At 39.7% G+C, this 22,817-nt stretch overlaps 1 protein-coding gene across 1 annotated transcript; it reads left to right on the top strand.

Annotated features, from left to right (window-relative positions):
- The first annotated feature begins 11,667 nt into the window (after nt 1-11,667).
- LOC149230666 (uncharacterized) lies at nt 11,668-21,080 on the top strand. The gene is made up of 6 exons (XM_089381378.1): nt 11,668-11,731; nt 11,815-11,895; nt 19,194-19,758; nt 19,930-20,219; nt 20,355-20,465; nt 20,884-21,080. Exons 1-6 carry the CDS (start codon nt 11,668-11,670, stop codon nt 21,078-21,080), a joined length of 1,308 nt encoding a protein of 435 aa, XP_089237504.1.
- Nucleotides 21,081-22,817: the final 1,737 nt, after the last annotated feature.

Raw genomic sequence — 22,817 nt, 5'->3', positions numbered from 1 at the left:
AATCCTTCCCCTTAGATTCAATGTCTATGTAGCAGGTCTAATCTGGGAGAATCTACCCACCGAAATGAACAGAGCCAGTCAAGGAAACAGAGTCAACACTTTATAACACCCATCGAAATTAAAAGAGTCAGTCAACAAAATGTTTACCTCCGAGGGATGAATCCACATTGACAATCCCTTTTTCCTTGCCCTATGCACTCACTGTATACGAAGGTGTAATTACGCCGTTAACTCCATCTTTAACATCTTCACTTTACAGGAATTTTTCCTCCAGAGAAACGCTTCGATGCCAGCCATATTCAACAGTGGCATTGGCAGGCCCGGTTTTGGCTTTCTGTGCAACGAGGGACCTATGCTGCCGCCTCAACATGGATGAAGAGGATCTAATTTAAAAAAAAACAAGAAACCACCTCTCAGCATGGATGAAGAGGGTCTAATTTAGAGGAATTAATTTAAAAAACCAAGAAACATGGATTGAGAGGATCTAATTTACAAAACCAAGAAACCGCCTCAGCATGGATGCACAGAATTTAATTTAAAAAACCAAAAAACATTGATGCACAGGATTTAATTTAGAAAACCAAGAAACCGCCTCAACATGGATGCAGAGGATCTGATTTTAAAAACCAAGAAACCGCAGGCTCTGCAGAATTTCTCCTCCAGAAAAACGCTCCCAGTGGCACTATTCCACGATGGCCACCGTCAAGATCCAACCGTGATATCTCCATTTCTCTGCAAGTAGGGATCTATACTGCCGCCTCTCACTAAGGATGCGGAAGATCTAATTTATAAAAAAACCAAACAACACTGAACATCAATTTACTGAAATGAAATTTCTAAAATAAAATCGATTCCTCTCATTCACTTAATCTTATTTGCAACCCACAACCCATAATCAGAGTGACCTATACAAAGAGTTTTGAAAATAAATTTACTGGAATGCCTCATTTACCTGTCAACGACTGGGACGCATCATTTAACTGTGATCCCTGGGCACAGTGATCTTGATTCAATAATTGATGCGCTCCCTGCTTCCACCTCTCAGGGAACACAAGCAGGCCTGTCTCCACCTCTCAGAGAATACAAGCACACCACAGAGACAGACAGACACATACAGTCAGGCACACCAAACACATGACAGAAACAACAGAGACCAGACCACATTCATACACACACACAACATTTGGAGCTCCAAACGCACGAGACTCACGAGACTAGACCACACAATGCAGGAAACTCTGAGAGGAGGAGGAGGAGGAAAGGCACTGCAATGCCAATATGAATTCCAAAAATTGAATCGAATTAAAGAAATCAACATCCTTGACCGTTGCTATAACCTGTTTGATATGCAGCGCCGCTTATCTCTCGCACTTTGCTATCACAGGCAACCAATTTTAGCGGAGGGCTGGGATTGCAGCGTTAGTTATCTCTTAAGATGTTGATGCCAATTTTGTTTGCAACGGACGGTCTCTTAGATGTGGAAAGAAAGATGCTCCAGCTTTTTTTCAAATTTGCACAACAAAAGCACAATCCATGTCATTGAAGCAAAAATAGTAATAAAAGCACAATTTATGTTATCCAATCGAAGATAGTAATAAAAGCACAATCTATGTTATCCAACCAAAAATAGTAATAAAATCATGAGTCAAAAATAGAATCCAATTTTTAAAATAGAAAAATGGTCAAAACACAATGACATGTCATCACAATGACATTTTCGTATCATAGGAATTAAATAATTTAACCTAATTAAAATAATCAAAGGGCTCTCACCTTTGCCATTACTTGTGTCAATTTTCTTCTATGATAAACACTATGATTTATTCTATGAGTTATCTCAGTTTATCTTTTAGATCTGGAAATATGTTCCATATTTTTTCACAGCTACAAAACAAAAGTGCAATCCTTGTCATCGACAAAAAAATAGTAATAAAAGCACAATCCATGTCATTCAATAAAAAAAATAATAATAAAAGCATAATTTGTCATCCACTTATAAAATAGTAATAAAAGCACAATTAAAATCATCAAAGAGCCCTCACACCCTTGCAATAACTTATGCCAATTTTCTCCTTTGATAAGCACTATGAGTTATCCTATGTCAGTGTTCTCTTCTAATAAGCACTATGATTTATCTCTTAGATGCTGCTATCACAAAATTCCAATTCCCAAGGGAGGGTTGGAATTGCAAGAAGTGGAAAGATGCTCCATCCAATGGAGGATGTAGCCACCTTTCACAACTAAACAACAAAAGAAAACCATTTTGCATAAATTATACTTTAGGTTTGCTTTCTCACATCCATGCAAAGCTCAAACTTTTCCCAATTTCCTTCTTGGAACATCCCTCCTAAATATCTTCCAGACACTAAGCTGCTTGCTATTGCTCACAATCAAGAAACACCTAGTTTGAATCACAATCAAGAAACATCTAGTTTGAATAGCGAAGGGAAGAACAAACATCGATTCTATCATTTGAAATATTTTCATTTTGATAATGAATGTTGTGACTTGTAGAAAAAATGGCCAATGCCTTTCTTATTGAACAACATCGAACAACACAAGTGTTGACGTTGATCACACACCTAGATATTAATATTAATAATTCAACCTCCACCCACCCTTAGTGGGTTCGTGTGGGGGAAAGCTATTGTGAGAACAAGAATGAATCTTGCTTCACTCAACAATTTCTAGATCAAGCAACAAATTGCACAATTAATCATAGACAATGAAAACAAAAATAACTTTCTTTCTCAACAATTGATTGACAAAATCTAACTTTCTACCACTCATCCCCAACCATATCATATTGGATGGGTCCACGGAGTAGTACCTACTTTATGTTTGTAGTGTTTTATCATATTTTCCATTAGACCATTCATTGTGGAGGTAAATCCCCTTTGTGGACAGAGGCGATCCCTACTAGTCCAAATAGGGTCTAGCAACAATCAAACAACGCTAACACGCAGGTTCCTAATTGAAAATTAAAGACCGATGATGAAGGCCTACCTAGATTCCAACGCTAGTACTTGTAGAAGAGTCGACGCTCCCGTTCCTTTACTCCGGCTGGTCACAATCCCCATGATCCTCGTGCACGGACACCTGCACATGCAAAGAACGATACAAACACAAGAATAAAATCCAATAGATGCAACTATATATCAGTCAGAAAGGATATAACTCAAACACCATCATAAAGACAATAAGAGTGGAACCACAATGATAGTCGTCTATTATTGATAAACAAAGAAGAATACAACCATAGTTCTGACGTCAAATCCTTCTCAAGAGGGTCCAGCCAGCAAGTTCCCCAAGCATTCACCCTTGAAGGTAGATCTCCCAAGACAAACTCTCTCACTCATAAGTTTACACAACATCAAAACACTTCACAACCTTCCTTAAGCTCTCTAACAATCCCACACTTGTCACACCAGCTACCTATCAAGCTCACACACTATCAGCAACACTCCAAACACTATGAATTCCAAACTAGCAGCTCATAGCAATGGTGGAGGCTTAAATAGGAGAAGGAGTCTCCATGAATGGTGGGAGGATGAGCTTATCTCCAAGGAAGGTGGCTCAAATGACGAAACAGACATGCCAGAGAAGGGAGGGTGACATATACAAGGTCAACAACCAGGTCTGGAGTCATCTGGAAGGCCGGCTGTTAGAACAAACTCGTCCAGACTGGATCATCGCGGGTGCATAACTGCACTGGAGCGTTGACATCGCTACTGCATAACGGAGAAAGTCATGTCAGCGCGATCAATTATAAGCAATAGTCGCGTTGTCTCATGAAATTCGACCATCGCGGGAATCACGTGTACTTCCGCGATGGCAGCGCGTTCGGTCTGTTTTGGAGCGCTCACCAGCACATTTATTTTTACAACAGTCGCGATGATGGAAAAACTTTGGCAAAGTGGGTCATTTGGCAACATTAGAGAGCATGAGCATGATTGATTTGGACTCATGACACAGTAGGAAGACTGGTAGGAAGGCAGTGACAAATTACTGTGTAACACCAGTGACACACCACGGGTGTGTCGAACAAGATTCATAGAATGCTCAGACGAGTAGTTCGGGCAGTGGTCTGCTACAGAGAGAAGAACCCACCACAGTAGTTGCCTAGGTTTCCTTTTTTGTTGTTTTGAGAGACATGTGTCTCAGATTGTAACTTGAAAATATACATTATTTTTTGGACATATACATTATTTTTTGAGCACCTCGGTGTGCCACACGATATATAGCTATCTATGTTTTATTATTGCATCTAAATACTTGCATATAATGTTTTTATTATAAATTGCGTAAATGTCTGTCTAATACATGATTTGCCAATGCATTAGTTAATGTGTTTAGCCTTCTAGGAATGTGTTGATATGTGATAAAATCAAAATTTCTTTCCAGTAAGTGAACACGCAAATACAATCTTAAAATTTGAGTGTTTCTGACGGAATAATGCCCATTAAGTTGAAAAACAACAAGTTGAGAGTCTAGATTCAAAATCAATGCACGAATATTGAGGTTACCAACCTCAGCCAATAATCCAATGACGGTTCTATATTCAACGACATTGTTCGTGGTACACCCTAGACAAATAGCTTCAAGGTCTACTAACTCACCGTGAGGATCGTAGATCACCCATGCTGCGGAGGAAAGATTCTGTCTACTACGACAGGCACCATCAGCGAAACCAATATAAGGTGCAACAAACATCTACACAAGAAGTAAAAAGACATAATAAGCAGCAATAATTCCTACACACCAAGCCAAACATGCACACACTGAGAACACACGTATGTACACAGCAGATGCACGAACAACTCATGCATAATATTTTTTAAGATAAATCCCATTCCGGGGCTTATCTAAAGGGTTTCCTTCATAGTCAATTAGCTCATAGGCCCCTTTCTACAAAATGCATTTCACAATATAAGGCCCGTGCCACATAGGTTCAAGTTTTCCTGCCCCCAGCTTATCATTTGCATGATTGTACAATAAGACTAAATCTCCCTCAATGAAAGAACGAGGAGTAACAATCTGATCAAAGTGATTTTTCAATCTCTTCTTCTGTGCTTCGATGACTAAAGAAGCAAGATGATGGGTCTCGTCTAGCCACTCTAGGTAAATAAGACGTTCTTCTACAAGAGTAGTATTCAGGAGCAATTTGACAGCAAACTTGAGAGAAGGTATCTCGCATTCAATTGGAAGGGTAGCCTCCAGACCATAAACGAGTTGAAACGGTGTGAATACGGCGACATCCTTCACTGAGGTACGGTAGGTCCATAAGGTGGAAAACAACATCAAATTCCAATTAGACTTGTGAATTCCAATGGTACACTGAAGCATCGTAACCAAAACCTTGTTGACGGCTTCGGGTTGGCCATTGGCCTGAGGGTAATAAGGCGTTGAACTATCGTGATGCAAGCCTAACTGGGTCGTTAACTCAGTCATCATATGACCACGGAAATGAGAACCGTGATCAGTGACAATAACCTGAGGGAATCCGAATCGAGGAATCACATGATTGAATAAGAATTAGGCAGCTGTCTTACTGTCATTGGACAATGTAGGCATTGCTTCAGCACATTTTGTAAAATAATCGATGGCAACGATAATATACCCATGCCCCTCGGTCGAGCGAGGGTTACAGGTCATGAAATATATGCCCCATTTAGAAAAAGGGCCAATGGTAATGACAGGATGCAAAGGGGATGGAGGCACACACATCTTCCATAATTTGGTAAATTTGGCACGCGTGGCAGGAACGGACAGTGAGAATGCAATCCTTAAAAATAGAGGGCCAAAAGTAACCAACACAGAGGATTTTTTGGGCAGTAGCATAACCAGACATATGACCACCACAGGCGCCAGAGTGGCAGTCATTCAAGACTCGTTCAGCTTCCTCAAACATCAAACAATGATGGAGAACTAAATCAATGCAGAGACAGTAGAAGGTGTCTCCAATAATACGATAAGGCTGAGAATGGAAAGAAGACGTCTAGAGATAGACAATAATGTCACTGTACCAGGGGTCGAGGGTATTGATTAAGAATAGAGTGTCATCCGGGATACGATCCTCTATCCGAGAGGGAGCGTTAGAGGATGGTAACGAGTAAATCAATTCAGCGAAGACAAGCGACTTCTTAGACTTGGCAGTAGTAAACTCCAAATCAAACTCTTGAAGGATAACGATCCATTTCGAGTACTTGCACCTCAGCAATTGACGTGACAAGATGTACGTCATCAGGTTGCAATCGGAAATCACTATCGTCGTGCACAACAAAATACAGTGACGGAAACGTTGGACAGCATCATGAACAGCTGCCAAGGCGAGCTTCTTGACATAAGAATATCGAGTTTCAGTTTCAAGGAGGTTGCGGCTAAGATAATAAATAACGTGCTCGGAACCATCGTCATCATATTGAACCAAAACCATGCCAATAGTGATGACGACAGTAGTGAGATAAAGAGTATACTCATGATGGTAATTAGGTGGACGCAATAAGGGAGCAGAAACAAGGAATGCCTTGAGTTGCTCGAAAGACTTCTGGGCAGTGTCATCCCAAACAAAGGGAGTGTCATGCTTTAGGAGTCGCGTATAGCCTTTAGCAATCTTGGTGTAGTTAGGAATAAAATGACGTAAAATATTGAATTTTCCTTGCAAACTCTGCAATTGCTGCAAAGAGGCAGGAGGAGGGAGATTTAGTATAGCTTCAACTTTGAAGGGATCTAGACGAATGCCCTCTTTAGAGACAACAAACCCAAGAAGTCTGCTGGATTCAATGCAGAAGACACACTTATGCGGATTAAGATGAAGACGGTAATGTCGACAGTGAAGAAAAATCTCACGGAGGTGGTTCGGATGGTCAGATCGTTTAGCTGAATGAGCCAAGAGGTCATCCAAATATGGCTGAACAATGTGACGGATGTCGTGGAATGCGTAGGACATTGCTTGCTGGAATGTGGCACCGACATTTTTAAGGCCGAAAGGAAGCTTCTTGTAAGCAAAGGTACCCCACAGGTAGATGAAGGCAATTTTGTGTTGATCTACAGGCGAAATATTAATCTGGTTGTAACCAGAAAAGCCATCCATAAATGAGTAAATCTCACTCCCAGTATAATCGTCGATGAGCTGGTTGATAAAGGGCGTAGGATAATTATCCTTTGGACATGCACGGTTGATGTCACAGTAATCAACACAAACCCTAATAGTGCCCTGCTTTTTGGTCACAAGGACAATATTAGAGACCCAGTCAGTCAGTGGGATAGGGTAAATAAACCCTGCCTTGAGAAGTTTTTCAACTTCTCCCTTAATAGCCGCGGCTTTTCTCGGGTGCACAGGGCGTAAATGTTGTCAAACAGGTTTGGCACCAGGATATGTAGGGATCTCGTGTACCACGATACTAGGGTCAATACCGGGAATTTCTTCATATGACCAAGCGAACACGTCGCGAAATTCTCTGAAAAGATCGGTATAAAGCTGAATCTCCTCTGGAGTACAGGTAACTCCAATGTGGATATTCTCAACAATCCCTGGTTTGACAGAGATGTCGATGGGCATAGTTTGCATAATATTCCCCATATTGCCTTCAGAGAAAACTTCATGAATCTGAATAGGCATCTGAAGTGGCTAAGAGGGATACAGGAAGCAAACTTCTCTAGACAGGTAGTCATGGCCCCATGGCTTGGGAGAAACAAGGAGCAATGGTGATGATCGAACCAGGGAGGCTCCTCAAAAGACATAGTCTCTAAAATCGCTTCATCGGAAGGAAAGATCTCCTTTAATGGATTCGAAGAAACGCTATCTCCAAGCCAAGGGGATTGTACATATGTGTCGAGAGGCCTGCTCAATGGAGCAGGATCGGAGGATGAAGCCGATGTAGAAACAATTTCTACATAGTTGAGCTCGGCAGGACTCAATGACATGACATCACCCCAGGAGTCTACTTGATCGATGGGAGGAACTACCCAAGGATCAGAATGGATAGAAATCATGTTAATGGGGGTGACGTTGGGAGGTGGGAGCGAAAAGACACCCATAAGGGTAGGATCTTTGAAAAGTCTAGCGCCCACACTTTCATAGGGAACAGAGGTATGCTCCACAAATGGAACATTGCCATCCGAAGAAGAAGAGGCGAAGAAGGACAATTGATCAACCGTGAAAATTTTCCCTTGGTGGGGAAAATGAAGGACACGGAATAGAGATGAGGCCACAATGCGCATGGCGTATGTCCAGCTTCGTCCTAATAGAAGGTTGTAAGTCAAATTTGCGTCAACAACTTCAACTTCAACCTCAACTGTCTTCCCCTCTAGAGTGATGGGCAAATGTGGGAGGATACTAAATGGACGAGAATCTCTTCCATCGAAGGCTTCCAAAGTATTAGGAGATTGACTCAACGTCGGGGAACCGATGGCCTTCCAACAAGCAACAAACATGATGCAAGTGGAGGCGCCCTCATCAATAATAGTATGATGAATATTTTTCGAGTTAATGATGACTTGAATGAGGAAAGCAATCTGATGAGGCAATCACGGTACATGATTGTCAAGATCGAAAGTAATTAAATCTGAATCGGCCGGGTCAATGCCACCAATGGCTGATAACAGAGACTTCCTTTGGGAGGGACAACTTTGGAGGACTTCCAAAGTGGACATAGCTGAAGGGGCTTGGGCTAAGTCCTCAACAATGCTATAGTGTTGCGCGACACGAGCATTGGGGTTATAAGAATATTTCCGGAGCACTCCCTTGGTAGGAGGTCGAATGACAGACTCAGTGCTAGGCCATTCAATATGGAGAGGGCCAGAACTGGACGAAGGAACATTTGAAGGAACTTCAGGTTCCTTTCTGGCGGGTGGAGGGTATTCTTTCGATTGAGTACTTATATGGATGGGGATAATCCCAGCCATAAAAACTTGAGAGCCAAAATTGGAAGAGGACTGAGGTTGATCGACCACCATTTGGGTTTGTTGAGAGGGAAAAGTCTCCTTAAGCACAGCAGGAGTCCCAGGGGTCCCCTTAAGCAAATGACTAACTTCAGATCATCTAGGACAGTCTTTAGTGTAGTGATCCTCGTCATAGATGAGACAAGGGTACTTGGGTTTGCACTTAGTACCATCATCGGCTGAAGGCTTAGGAGGGTCCTACTTCGGTGGATTGGCTTTATTCTTGCCTTTCCCCTTCTTCTTACCTTTCGAAGCTTTATGTGTCACGGTGGACTGGACGACATTGACTTCGGAAGTTTTACCAGTATTAAACGGGGCCTGAGAAGCATTTTCACTAGGAGCAGTAGATTTTTGCTTCGCAGGGGTTGCGGAAGACTTTCGGGAGGATGAAGCAATAAAACTAATAACACCATTGATGGACAGCGTGGATGGAGCCATAGTAGTTCCAGGTCGCGGAGCATTAGGCAGGTAATCATACTGCATACTGGATTGGGAATAAACCAATTTGAGATACTGAGCACGCACGATAGCTTTCTCTTCAGTGACACATGCCCCAATGGCAATATCTCAAGCTATCAGACCGACAAATGAGGTAGTAAACCAGTCAGTCAAAAGCTGATTAGGGATCTAGAACTTAATCAAATGACGTCGCCTTCTCCATTCATGAATATGATCAGAGATGTGTGTCGCTGTGTCCTGTTTCAAAGACGTAAGGAGGTGTGTTCCCGTTTCATAACAAATCGATAACTGAAAGTGAGTAAGAAATGCCATTGCAAGCGAATTGAAATCCTGGAAAGTTCCACGAGCAAGCTCAATATACCATTTTGCGGCGAAACTAGTGAGAGTCCGTTGGAAAAGATGGAGGCGGATAGAATCATCAAGCCATGAGTTAGATGAGCACCAGAGGTGATAAGTCATGACATGCGCTTGAGGGTCCTCTCTAGATTTACCATCAAATTTAGGACAATCACCGAGAATTTTGGTTGGAACTGGTGGCGAATATGGATTATGAAGGATCGGATCGTTCGTGAGCTTGGACACATTAGGCAGTTCCAAAGTTGCCAAGAAAGGTAATTGAGGATTAAAGGACATCATAGGCTTCTGATAAGAGCCAACATTAGGGTTCCATCTAGCTCCTTGTTGCCCCCATGGGTTTTGGCCAGAAGGATGTTTCCCATAAGGGTTCTATCCATAGGGGTTATAAGTATAACCGGATGGCTGATCCGGGTTTGGACCACTAGCAACCCAGTGGTTACCAACTTGACCAACATGAGCATCATAAGGCTGCTGAAAATTTTGATAAGGATTGACTTGCAGTTGCTGATAATTTTGATACAGAGTAGCCTGAGGTTGCCCTTGGGGTTATTGAAGTGCTTGGAGACCGTATTGCGGCTAAGCTCCAAACTGTGCCTGGGGGCCCAGAATGCATTTGATAAATAGGTTGGGCTTGAAATCCAACTTGATTTTGGAGACCAGGTTGGGTCTGGAGTCCAGTGTGAGTCTGGAAACTGGGTGGGGCTTGAGAAACAACGAGTGCTTGAGCGCCCTGTTGATTGGGGGATGGATTGATTTGACTGGACTGATGTCCTTATTGAAACTGAGGTTGACCCAACTAGCTATAAGGCTAACCTTGTTGGTACTGAGGTGACCTATTTGCCCAAAAGGTTGAACTTCCTGGGTAATAGACTGACCTTGCTGAAGTTGAGGCTGGCCTGTTTGACCAAAGGGTTGAGCTGGCTGAACGGTAGGTTGGTCTTGCTGAATCTGAGGCTAGCCTACCTGTCCAGAGGGTGGACCTAGCTAGATAGTAGGTTGGCCTTGCTGGATCTAAGGCTGGCCTACTTGTCCAGAGGGTAGATCTTGCTGAGCAACGGGTTGCCCTGGTTGGAATTGAGGCTGACCTGGTTGACCATAAGGTTGCCTTAAGTAAACAAAAGAGGAACTTGTAAGGGTCGAAGGTTGTCCCTGTAAGGGTTGTCCTTGTAAGCCTATAGGTTACCCTTGATATGGTTGCCCTTGATACGGCTAGCCTTGATACAACTGCCCTTGATATGGCAGCCCTTGGAAAGCAGAAGGTTGCCCTTGGCCACCATGGTAAGTAGTATGAGCCCAGGTAACAGATAACAGAACGAAGACTTCAATTATGGGTTGAGGGGGGAGGGACCCAGTATGATAAATATGAGCCCCTCGAGGATCATAATAATGCAACGGATTATGCGGATAGGACAGTGGTTGGGAGCCCAGAAGGTTCTGATTCAGGTTTTGAAGAGCAAACATGTATTGCTCATATGACCACCCTGCCGGAATGGAGTTGGAAGAGAGCAGGATACTTCCCATAGGATTAATGACTCCAGACGCCGAGGACGAAGGACCACCGCTAGCGGGTTCAACAGAAGGCCTGGTAATAGTGGTAACCACCGAGGACGCAATAAAGACACTAACAGTAGGAGCTGTAGAGGCCACAAAAACCGTAGGTTTGGACGGAACAGACGTGGCGGACACATTGTGAATCCGAGGTATGAAAGGCTCTAAGGTGGGGGCTATAGTACGAGACCACATAGAACTCTGATTAAGAGACAAGGAACTCATGATGTTGGACAAGGCGCAATATCCCAGGGGAAATGTCATGCCAAGACCTGAGTGAAAGGGGAATCCTCCGTGGGAAGAGGATTTTCTCCACTTGACACAAGGTTCTCTTCATCGGTAACGGGGGTCGTCTCATCCATGTCGGAAGAGGACATTGCAACCAAAACACCAGGGGGAGTAAACGGGAAGTCCTCTTCTGAAGGTTCCTAAATAGGATTCCAATTGATATCTAAGGTTCCCCTCCTGGAGCTCGAGAGTCAAGAGGTTGAATACTCCGGATAACAGGAAGGGTATCACTAACAGCCAATACCTCAGAAGAGACGGGGGATGCAGAGCCTTCGTCACTTGGTAAAGGGGACAGGATCGGTGAGTCTGCCAGGATGACTTAACTCAAAATTCGAGGAAAAGAGATAATCAAGTAGGGTTGCAACTCTACACGAACCAAAACACAGTCAAGACTTCACAGGTAAAATGTGAGCGTCGTCAAATAAATTTTATGACATAGGAACGAAACTTGACCTTTTCATATTTAAAGAGTCGAGAAAAAGGACAAAAGATGACTCTGGTAGCCTTCAAATGTTTAATGAGCCTGAAAGGACAAGTGCTCAGATGATCCTTTTCTTTTAAGGAGTCGAAAAGGAACGAAAGTGACTACTTTGGAGTATTAGATAATAGGTTTACCAGACAAATTGCAAAACCGCATATACACCTTGGTGATCAAATGAAAGGGAAATGACCAAGGACTTTCCGTATGGCAGTCAATCTTCTTGAATGTTGTGTTTGATGCATTACGGTTCGTAAGGCGGCAGACTCGGCTTCCTATGGCTAATAGGCTGATAACCTAGTGGGGTCTCCCAATATATACTTGACGGTACAGGGAGCACAAGTCCGTACTAGTGGCTATTGGATTACAGAAGGAGGAATCGCCCAACCTTAGCGAAAACAATAGTGACTAGGTTTAACGACGTTGGAGCACGTCTCTAGCCTAGACCTCTAGATAAATGTGCGTTAAGTTCCAATGTGTTGTTAGGTTCATCCAATAGATTTTAAGAGTTAATCTTGGATTAAGTTTCGTTTTTCAGGCCTTACCAAATGTATTTCAACAATTCCGAGGATGCAGCTACAATGAGTAAAACACCATTCGTTTCGATGAACAACTACCTAAATGAGGGTAAGGAGTTCATTTCCAAGCGAACACAAACCAAAGTAAATGCAAGCACTAAGAAACAAAATGCATCAATACACTTATCTCACAACTACTAATGAAAGATTTGAACTTTGCTTTCTAATTTCTCAATCATGAAAATTCAGTAATGCAAATGCGCTTTCACTTTCGTATGCTGTATGAATGCAATATTTTTTATTTTTGGAATTTTAATGATAAACAAGCAAGTGTAAGCTTGACTGATCCAAACAAATGTGATCTATGTTTGATAGTGTCGATAGTGTGGAATTCAAATCCATATAAGGAATTAGTTCAATAACCAAACACTAGATACCAATCAGAAAGAAAAAATGTAGTAAAATAGCCTCAAACAAAACAATTAGCTGGTTGTGGATGAATCTTGGATGGACGGGTAACCCAAACAAATGACTTCTTGCTGAAACCTTGAAAAGAGCTAGGTCACAGAGTCTGAAAATACAAGACCCACTAAATGAAACCAAGGAGAAAGTGCCTTAACCAAATACAGCCAAAACAAGTTGATGAGAGACAAGCAATAGCAAGGGACAAGCAGTACTGGTTGATTCAGGAGGTAAATTTGTAAAAAACAACCTTTACATGAATCGTCGCAGGGATCTAATTAGCAACCTAAGACGAAAGACAAATCGTCGCAAGCTACAAAGCTAGCAACTGGGCGATGTCGTCGCAGGTGTACACCTGCCTTCTGTGACGGTCCGATTTCAGGAATCGTCGCAACTGTACGACGGAATATCTACGACGTGTAGGTTAACCAAAGAGGATAGGCGCGATGTTGTCACAGTTGTTAAGCTATAAACAACGACGATCTCAATTAAGAGAAAAAGCAAAGCAAAAACACTTGAAGGACACCAGACTAATCTCTCAGACAGTGAGAGGGATTACCAGATTGACTCAAGTAACCCAGAACACTGATGGTTCAGCCCCAAAACCAAGAGACACTATCAAAAACAAATCAAGAGAAAAACAAGAGACAACACACAAAGGACTCCCCAACGGAGTCACCAACTTGTGATGTAGGAAATGTTCCCTCTATGGATAGAGACAACCCCTCTAGCCCTAAACTGGGTCTAGTCACAGTAAGACAAAACAACAGCTAATTTCCTTAAACAGTCATTGTTGAAAGAGCCTACCTCAAACCGGTGTTCGATGGAGCTTTCATTACGCCACTTCAGCTATCGTTTCCTTCTCCTTAATGAGTGATTCACCTGAAACAACACAAGAGAACAACAGAACACGTAACAGAGTAAAACAATGATCTATTTACTTATAGAGTCAAGGAACCATAAGCTATCAAGTATATTTTACACAAGACATAGGAAATCACCATTGATTGTATTAAAATGAATAAAAGCAAAGCTTACAACCAAGCCTTGACGTCGCAAGCTTCCTTGAAGGGTCCAACCGGTATGTTTCTTCAAGCATTCACTCTCAAAAGGGTTTCCCAAGTAGATGATAACTCTCTCTCACTCAAAAGCACTAATACAAGGCTAAGGCAATCCATAACCAATTGCTAGACTATCAACAATTCACACTGCAAACTATCAAACTGATACCAAAGCTAGCTAATTTGCTCAATACCAAAAACTATCTGATCATAGAAATGTGGAGTGTTTTTATAAGAGGAGGAGCCTCCATAAATGAGGGAGAGGGAGCTTATACTTAAGGGAGGTTTCTCAAAAGGTGGAACCGCCATCCCAGAGGAGGAAAGGCGAACTCCCTTGACCCAACAACCAGTTCTAGAACCACCCAGAAGCATTCTGTTTGAACTAATTTGCCATATCTGGATTGTTGCAAGTCATACACAAGGACTCAGCGACGACGTCGCAAGTCATACACAAGGACTCAGCGACGACGTCGCAAGGAAACAGTGTATTCAGAGTCATCATCGCAAGCAAGATTTTGAGGACTTGCACTGAGCCCTAAAATTCGACCGTCGCAGGGAACAGATGTAACCCTGTAATGACGTCGCGACGTTCTAGTTCATTATAGAGAATTGTTGCAGGCACGATGAGGTTTAGTTGCGAGGATCTTGAAACATGGGTAAAAGGGTCAATCTTCAGGATTAAAGAGCACTTGTTAATCTTCTTGAATGATTAGGAAGATGTGGACACATTTATTTGATGTATGACACAACGGAGATGTCGCTCAGAGACTGACTTTATCTGAGATCATGGAATATAAGACCAGTGACAAATTATTGTGTAACACTTCTTTGAAGGGATTGGTGGTAGAACTCATACTAGAGGTCATTTCGTGTTTCTATGATCAACCGTGTCCCATGATCCATTGGAATTCCCTCCTTAGAGAGGGTATCTGCAGTGGTGTTGTGCTCAAAGTAAACATGTGAAGTAGAGAAAAGTGTGAGAGTGGGTTTCAACCAAATTATTTCATCCACCAAAGGAAAAATCCTTCGATTGTGAATTTTCACAATGTCAGTGAACAATGAGAAGGGTAAAATATCAATTTTTCCCCTATGCATGCATATAGATGTAGGAGTCAGAGAACCAATACTCAAGTTCCAGTTTCAAGCAAAATTCAAGTAGAAATTCATTATGCTAATAAATTAAAAAGGCTTGAAGGAGGCTAGCAAAATATAATAAGAGAAATTTCATCACAATTTCGCGATGTGCCTATGACAATAGTTACTTAGTACACTTAACAGAGTACATTATCTAATAGGCTAAATGTTTTATTCAGATAAGTGAAATCAAAGATATGACTTGTGAACTCATACTAGATCTGTTGCTATAAATTTTGGAGATGTTTCGTTACTATCACAATATCATCATAGTTTTTCAATTTTATTATGACATGTTTATTGGTTAGTACACTTAGAAGAGTACATGATCCAATGGGCTAAAAATTTTGTTAAGTCTGGTCAAATAAAATATAGAACTTGTGAACCCGTATTAGATCTACTGTTGTAAATTTTGGATATGTTTCATTAAAATCCACTGATGAAAGCTTATACAGAATTTTGATGTTCTCTCTCTAGGATCTTTAGTTTCTCAAGCTAAATTGTTCACTCATCTACATAGTTTAGGCAAATACATACGAAAATTGCATTCGTTAAGTGGACAAATAGGTAGGCTTCTTCCTCTACTTTTTTTTAATACAACTATCATGGTGACCATATCAAGAACAATCACTAATCTTACTAATAACAATTTTGATTGAGAATAATACATGGACCTTTTAATGCATTATTCATTTGAGTTATTTGTTGAAAGTGTTTACTCGGTTTGTTGAAAGTGTTTACTCGGTTGTGGCTTATATAACAATTTTATTTTGGTCGCACTTTTGGTCATCCTTTGTGTAGCTTTTTTTTGGTAAGGTTTGAAATCTATATGGAATACTTTATATTTCACAATTACCATCCATGCTAACATTAACTCATACATGTTAAAGAATTGAAGACTAAATGTCGTTTTGCTACTTTTCTTAATGTGATTAGATTCAAATATATTTTTTATAGAAATAATTTGTGTCTTGTATTTATTTTTTATTTTATGATAGTTGTGCTCAGATAATAGATATTAGCTTTCATTTTTTTATTTTATAGGTGTGGCCTTGCATTCCCTCTACATATCCTTATGTACTTAGCAGTCTCGTTGACCTACTTTTTGGCCATTTGTTGGACATTAATATACTAATCTTATCTATCTGCTTGGCAAGTATGTAATTCAAGAAATATTCCTCTAGCCAAAGTTGCGCTTAGTCTTACAACTCCACAAGAGTTCCATTTTCATACAAAAGAGTGCTTTTGAACTTATCAAGGAGCATATTGTCAGGTTTTGCATAGGTATTCAAATGCTCATATGTGGCCATATTTTTCATTTGTGTAGCTTTGAATATATGTTAGTAGCTTTTAGACTAAATGCTTTATTTTTCTATATATTATATACCAAAGCTATGCATATTTACCCATTGAATTTGCATATGAGCCAACGATTTCCATATACCCGTATTGATGTGATTACCAGTGAAATAAGGTTTGCAAATTTACATGTCAGTTGATTCAAATATTTTTATCTTCTTTCAATTGATAGAACCTGTGATACTTTAATTGATTCATTCTTTCCCAAAAGCACTTGGGGGTTTTACTTAATTGCTTCCTTTTGTCTATAAAGCACACGGGACAACCATCATAGATATGGACATGAATCAAATATATATGCACCTAAAATAACATGTCTTTTACACTTGAAATGGGTACAATGACTAGGCTTTTGTCAAGAGGAACATGTGGAAAGGTCCATGTGTAGCTTAATGTCATCTTTAGACAATGCTTCTATGTTATTCTATACATGGCTGAAGAAAATACTTCAAACATATAATGTCTTAGGCTACTTAAGAAACATACAAATAACATGATTGTAATTTTAAGGTTATTATCCTAGACAAACAAAAATATGAATGGAAATCTTTAAAAATATAATCATCCTTGTGTTCTTGGATATGACATGAACCAAGGTCTAGCTTCAGACTTTATATTAGGGAGACCATCTACTTATTCATTTATTTCCTTGTAAATGTGACGAAAAAGAAATTGAATTAAAGCTTGTTTTGAAAATTCTTCTCTCTTCAAAGACAAACCATAAATGATAATTTTCCACATTGTGCAACTTAGACTAACCCTAATTGTAACCCACTTATCGTGTCCTCGTGGTTTGAGAGAAGTTCCAAAAATAGTGTGCATCAATTGGAAGATAATTTTTGCATGAATGCATACACACTCTTTGAATTTGTGTCCTCATTAATTGCACTTGTGAGTTCCCTTACTGTCCTAGAGATTTGCACCGTACTCTAATGGTAATAATTTCATTGAAAAATAAACTTTGAAATAGGAAAACTAACAAAAGCATAATATAGTATATTAATAAAATATGGAAATATAAAATTTCCTATGTAAAATCACCGGTTCAATTCCCTGCCCCGATTAGGGTCATATATTAGACATGCTGAAGATATTATCCTTAAAGAAAAAAAAAAAGATATAAAAATAAAAATAATAAAAATGATTTATTCTTTAATACATTATAAAATTATTTAATTAATAAAAAATAATATAAAAAATTATTTTTATATATTATTAAGATTAAAGTTAATTAATTTAAATTTTCATATATCAAATATTCATATAATATATTAATAAAATATAAAAAAAAAATTAGATTTAAATTAAATATCAAAAGGTATCATCATTAAAATAAAAAATCTGATGTAAGATACATTATTATTTTCTAAATTATGAAATAAAATTTTTATAATTTATTAAATAATAATACTAATAATAATAATAATAAGATATGAAATATTAGGCACCTCAGTAAGAAAGCTTTCCTTAAAGCCAACAAGAATTCATTGGTCAAGAAAAACCCTAAAGATCGAATCTCAAGGGTTCATCTCCCTTTCATCCAAGGGACTACTTATAAGATTGCAAGGATTCCTAAGAAGCATAATGTTCCCTCTACCTTTAGACCCCTTAACACAATCTGTAGCTCCCTCCGGTCAGTAAAGGACCCAATCGACCCCAAGGACATGAAAGGTGTCTATGTTATTCCTTGTTCCTGTGGGGCTCCCTACATTGGTGAGACTGGTCATTCTATTAATTAGAGGATTAATGAGCACTCAGCTGACTTAAAACATGGGAGGACCTGGTCTTCCGCCTTAGCAGAGCATGCTGAAAAGACAAAGCATCACGTATGTATTGAGGAAGCTCGTATTATTGCTAGGGTTGCTCAATTTCATCACCGGAAATTTAGGGAAGCCATTGAGATTGAAAAAAGGCCAAAAAAATCATCCGCATGGGGTAGCTCAAGCGGTAGTGGCCGTGGAAATGAAGTCTCACCGAACCGGAAGTCTTGGGTTCAAATCTTGCGCTACCCTTCCCCTGTAGTGGGGTATGTAATGGACATGAAAATCGAAGAGTCCTACCAAAGCTTACAAAAAAAAAATGCCAAAAAATCTCAATAGAGATGACGGCTAGAAAAATAGTAGTTGCTGGATCCCTGCCCTTTCTTCCTAGCCGTTTCTCGTGCCCTTGGTCCTTGTGGTGTTATTCCCCATCATTTTCTGGATCGTCAGTATTTCCTTTTTTATTGTCCCTTTGATTTTATGTTTTTATTCACCTGTTCTCTTTCCCTTCCTCTCGATTAATATTATAAACTTTATTGTTTGCTTAAGTAATAAAAATCCTTTTATAAAAACTTCCTTTACCTAATTATTGATGAAGGTTTTTTAAGTTGAGAACTATTAACTAACCTACTTTAAAACAAACTTCTTACTTTCTTCCCATTGGTTTAATTAATTTTTATCCTTGGTCCTTATTCCACTAAATTATTGAGTTATCCTTTTAGGAATTATTCTTATTATATTATATTGATATATTTAATTATATAAGGCTTAAGTTTATATTCATTTTAATAGCTTTATTAATAAGATTGATTAATAGATTAAAAAGACAAGAGTCCTGGGCCGGATGGGTGGACCATTGAGTTCTACATAGCCTTTTTTGACATCCTGGGGGACGATTTACTCAAGATTGTGGAAGATTGCAGAAGGAGTGGAAGAATTTACCCGACCATCAAATCCACCTTCAGTGCCCTCATACCGAAATCTAACAATCCCTCCTCATTCAACGACTTCCGTCCCATTTCCCTCTGTAACTGCCTGTACAAGATTATTGCAAAGATCATAGCAAATCGACTGAAGCCTATCCTCTCCAGGCACATATCCTCGGAGCAGTTTGCTTTCCTACAGCACAGACAGATACATGAGGCTATAGCCACAGCGCAGGAACTCCTCCACACTGTACAGATGAAGAAACAGAAAGGCATGATTCTGAAGGTGGACCTCTCAAAGGCATTTGATAGAGCTAATTGGCTCTACATAAGATTACTTCTGACTCATCTTGGCTTTCCCTTTGCATATATCAAATGGATCATGAGTTGCATAAAAGATGTATCTTACAGTGTGCTATTAAATGGGGAAGCCACATCTTTCTTCCTCTCGGAGAGGGGTCTCAGGCAGGGATGCCCACTCTCCCCACTACTTTTCTTACTTATCATGGAAGGATTAAGCAGGGCCATCATATCTGCCCGCAATAGGAATCAACTGGCTGACATTAAGATATCTAAGAATTTTTATCTCACCCATCTATTATTTGTTGATGACATTCTCATTTTTTTAAATGGCAGTATTGGAGACACCACGGTCCTACAGAATATCTTCACTCTTTTTCAACAGGCAACAGGGATGACTATAAATGATGGTAAATCTACAATTACTTCCTTTGGCTGCTCACAACATGAGATTATATTTACCGCACAGCGCTTCCCTTTTACCTCACTGAACCTGGAGGACGGTCTTAAATATCTGGGCTTTAGGCTTAAGCCTAATGGGTACAGGATCGCGGACTGGACATGGCTGATTGCGAAAGTGGAGAAGTGTCTACAGGTTTGGTACCATAAATACCTATCCCGTGCAGGTAGATTAGTCCTTATTAAAGCTGTGATTGAAGCCACTCCTATTTTTTGGATGACTCTGGCCTGGATACCGAAAGGTATATTGAACAAACTACAAAGTATATGCTGCATATTTTTATGGGATGGTAATCAACCAGGTAGATTATTTGCCTGGGTCAAATGGGACACTATTGCAATGCCTAAGAGATGGGGAGGATGGGGTATCAAAAGGCTTGATCTTTTTTCCAAAGCCCTGGTAGCGAAGCTCGGTTAGCATCTCATCACCTCAATAGCCTTTGGTCCCGGGTTGCACAGGTTAAATATATATGGCCCATGAACCTGATGGACTGGTTCAGACAACAGCACATAACTAGTAATAACATCTCCAATGTATGGAAGGCGGTCACTAATGCATTACCACTCCTTCGTGAAGGCATTACATGGAGAATAAAGGAGGGCAATGCTGTCCGTATTGGCATGGACCCATGGGTTGGTTGTGGCAATGCACACAGACTACCGGTAGACTTGATAAGGCTTTTACACAGTAGGGGTATCACCCACATCAAACACATCGGGGACAGGAACAATTCCTCCTTCCTACAATAAGCATGGAAATTGGCTCGTGATCTAGACATCCCTATACAGTGGTGACCTAACTGGCAGGAATACACGGATGCTCTTACACAGGCTCACATCTGACTTTCCGAAGGACCAGACGAGATTATATGGGCCTTTGCCAAACACGGTACATATTCTCCAAAAGCGGGATATATGAGATTAATGGAACCATTCAAATCGCTGAACATAAACCCTACTTGGAGATTACTCTGGAAGCTCAAGGCGGCCCCTCGCACCCGCTTACTGATGTGGAACATTTTGTTTGATAAGATACCCACAGGGTCAAATCTGATGAAAAGATCCTTCCACGGCCCTTTCTGGTGTCACCTGTGCTGCAATGATGAAGAAAATACTGATCATCTATTCCTACATTGCCCCACCACTAAGGCACATTAGAATTCCATCATTTCTCACTATCCTAGCTTAAAATTATGGCAAGGACAAAACATTCTGGATGCCTGGAGCACATGGTGTCAAAGTCAAAACGGAAAATCCAGAAATATGCCTCTTCTAGTTTGCTGGTCACTTTGGATTGCTAGAAACCATTCTATTTTCAACCACAAAATACCCCACTGACCTACCATCCTGCTTCATATCATTGCAGATTATGATCTACTTCCCGAGGAGGACTCCAATGCCCCTCCCTGCACCATTATACCAGAAAACATAGACAAATCAAAACTGTGGGCATACTTTGATGGCTCTGCGCAGGAGGCTGGATGTGGTGGCGGAGCCATTCTCTACCTAAATGATGCACATTGTTACAAGATCCAAATAAATTTAGGCAGGGGAACGAATAAATATGCTGAACTCTGCACTGCTAAACATCTCATTCATTTTGCATTGGAAAAGAATTGCAGACATCTACAGCTGTTTGGTGATTCCAAAATCATTTGCAATTGGTTAAATAATGCATCCCAATGTAATGCATTTTCACTGAGGCATATATTAGGTGAAGCTAAAAGATTGATATCTTCTTTTGACTCCTTTACTTGTCGCCACATTTACAGGGAGCAAAACACGGGGGTAGATCACCTTTCCAAAGAGGCAGTGATTAGACAGGGCAATGACTGGATGATCTAGGAGGAAATAGATGGGACCTTCCACCAATATTATCACAGACCTTTTGTGGATACTAGAGATAATGGGCTACTAGCCCTATAATATGATCTGATAAACCTGTATATAGCATGTTTGTATTTACATCTTTTTGGACTATATTATGTTTTGTATATACAGCCCAGATTTTGATACTTAGTATCTCTCTCTACGAAGAGACAGCTTACAATTTTGATCTTATTCTCTTTATGTTAGAGAACTGGTATAGATACAGTTTAGCAGATAACAGACTCCCTGCGTGGAGATAATCATTACCTTTCTGGTCAATAGTTTTGTTTTTGAACTTGACAGACAACTCTGCCTCCATATGCATATGCCTATGTATCTACAAAATGTAATTTCTTTATATAAAGAGAAATTACGACTTTTTTCCATGGGAAAAAAAAAAAGATCGATTAATAGATTTAACAACATTTAGTTGGTAATAACTATAACAATACTAACTTACAATTAGATATTTAATTATATATAGATTTAATATTAACCCCTTTGATTAAATATGAATAAAAACTAACTTACAATTAATTAACTAAATGTTTAATTATATGATTTTAATATAATATTAAATATTTTATTATATAACTCTTATTTAAATTTAACGTCAACCTTTTTAATTTTAATTGAATACGTTGCCTTATCTATATAGATATTAAACTAACTTTCCATTAACTATCTAATTATATGTAAATTTAATATTAGCCTCTTTTAATTTAATATAAGTAAAACTAACTTACTATTAGTTTACTAATTATTTAATTATGTAACTTTAATTATATAACTTATATATATATATATATATATATATATATATATATTAATTTTTGGTTCATATTGAATAAATACATTACCTAATTTATATTTGATATTAAACTAATTAACTAAAT

This window comes from Pinus tabuliformis, chromosome J (assembly GCF_031772625.1).
Source record: "Pinus tabuliformis cultivar Carrire ecotype Pingquan chromosome J, CPIR1, whole genome shotgun sequence".
Lineage (NCBI taxonomy): Eukaryota > Viridiplantae > Streptophyta > Pinopsida > Pinales > Pinaceae > Pinus > Pinus tabuliformis.
This window is presented reverse-complemented; position numbering and strand designations above follow the sequence as displayed.

Bases quoted from the DNA above. Each gene is read 5' to 3' on its own strand.
- LOC149230666 (XM_089381378.1), top strand. From the start codon at position 11,668: ATGTCGGAAGAGGACATTGCAACCAAAACACCAGGGGGAGTAAACGGG. The intron at 20,220-20,354 runs GTAGATTAGTCC...GTAATCAACCAG, and splicing joins TAAATACCTATCCCGTGCAG to GTAGATTATTTGCCTGGGTC. The intron at 20,466-20,883 runs GTTAGCATCTCA...GCTCTTACACAG, and splicing joins AGCCCTGGTAGCGAAGCTCG to GCTCACATCTGACTTTCCGA.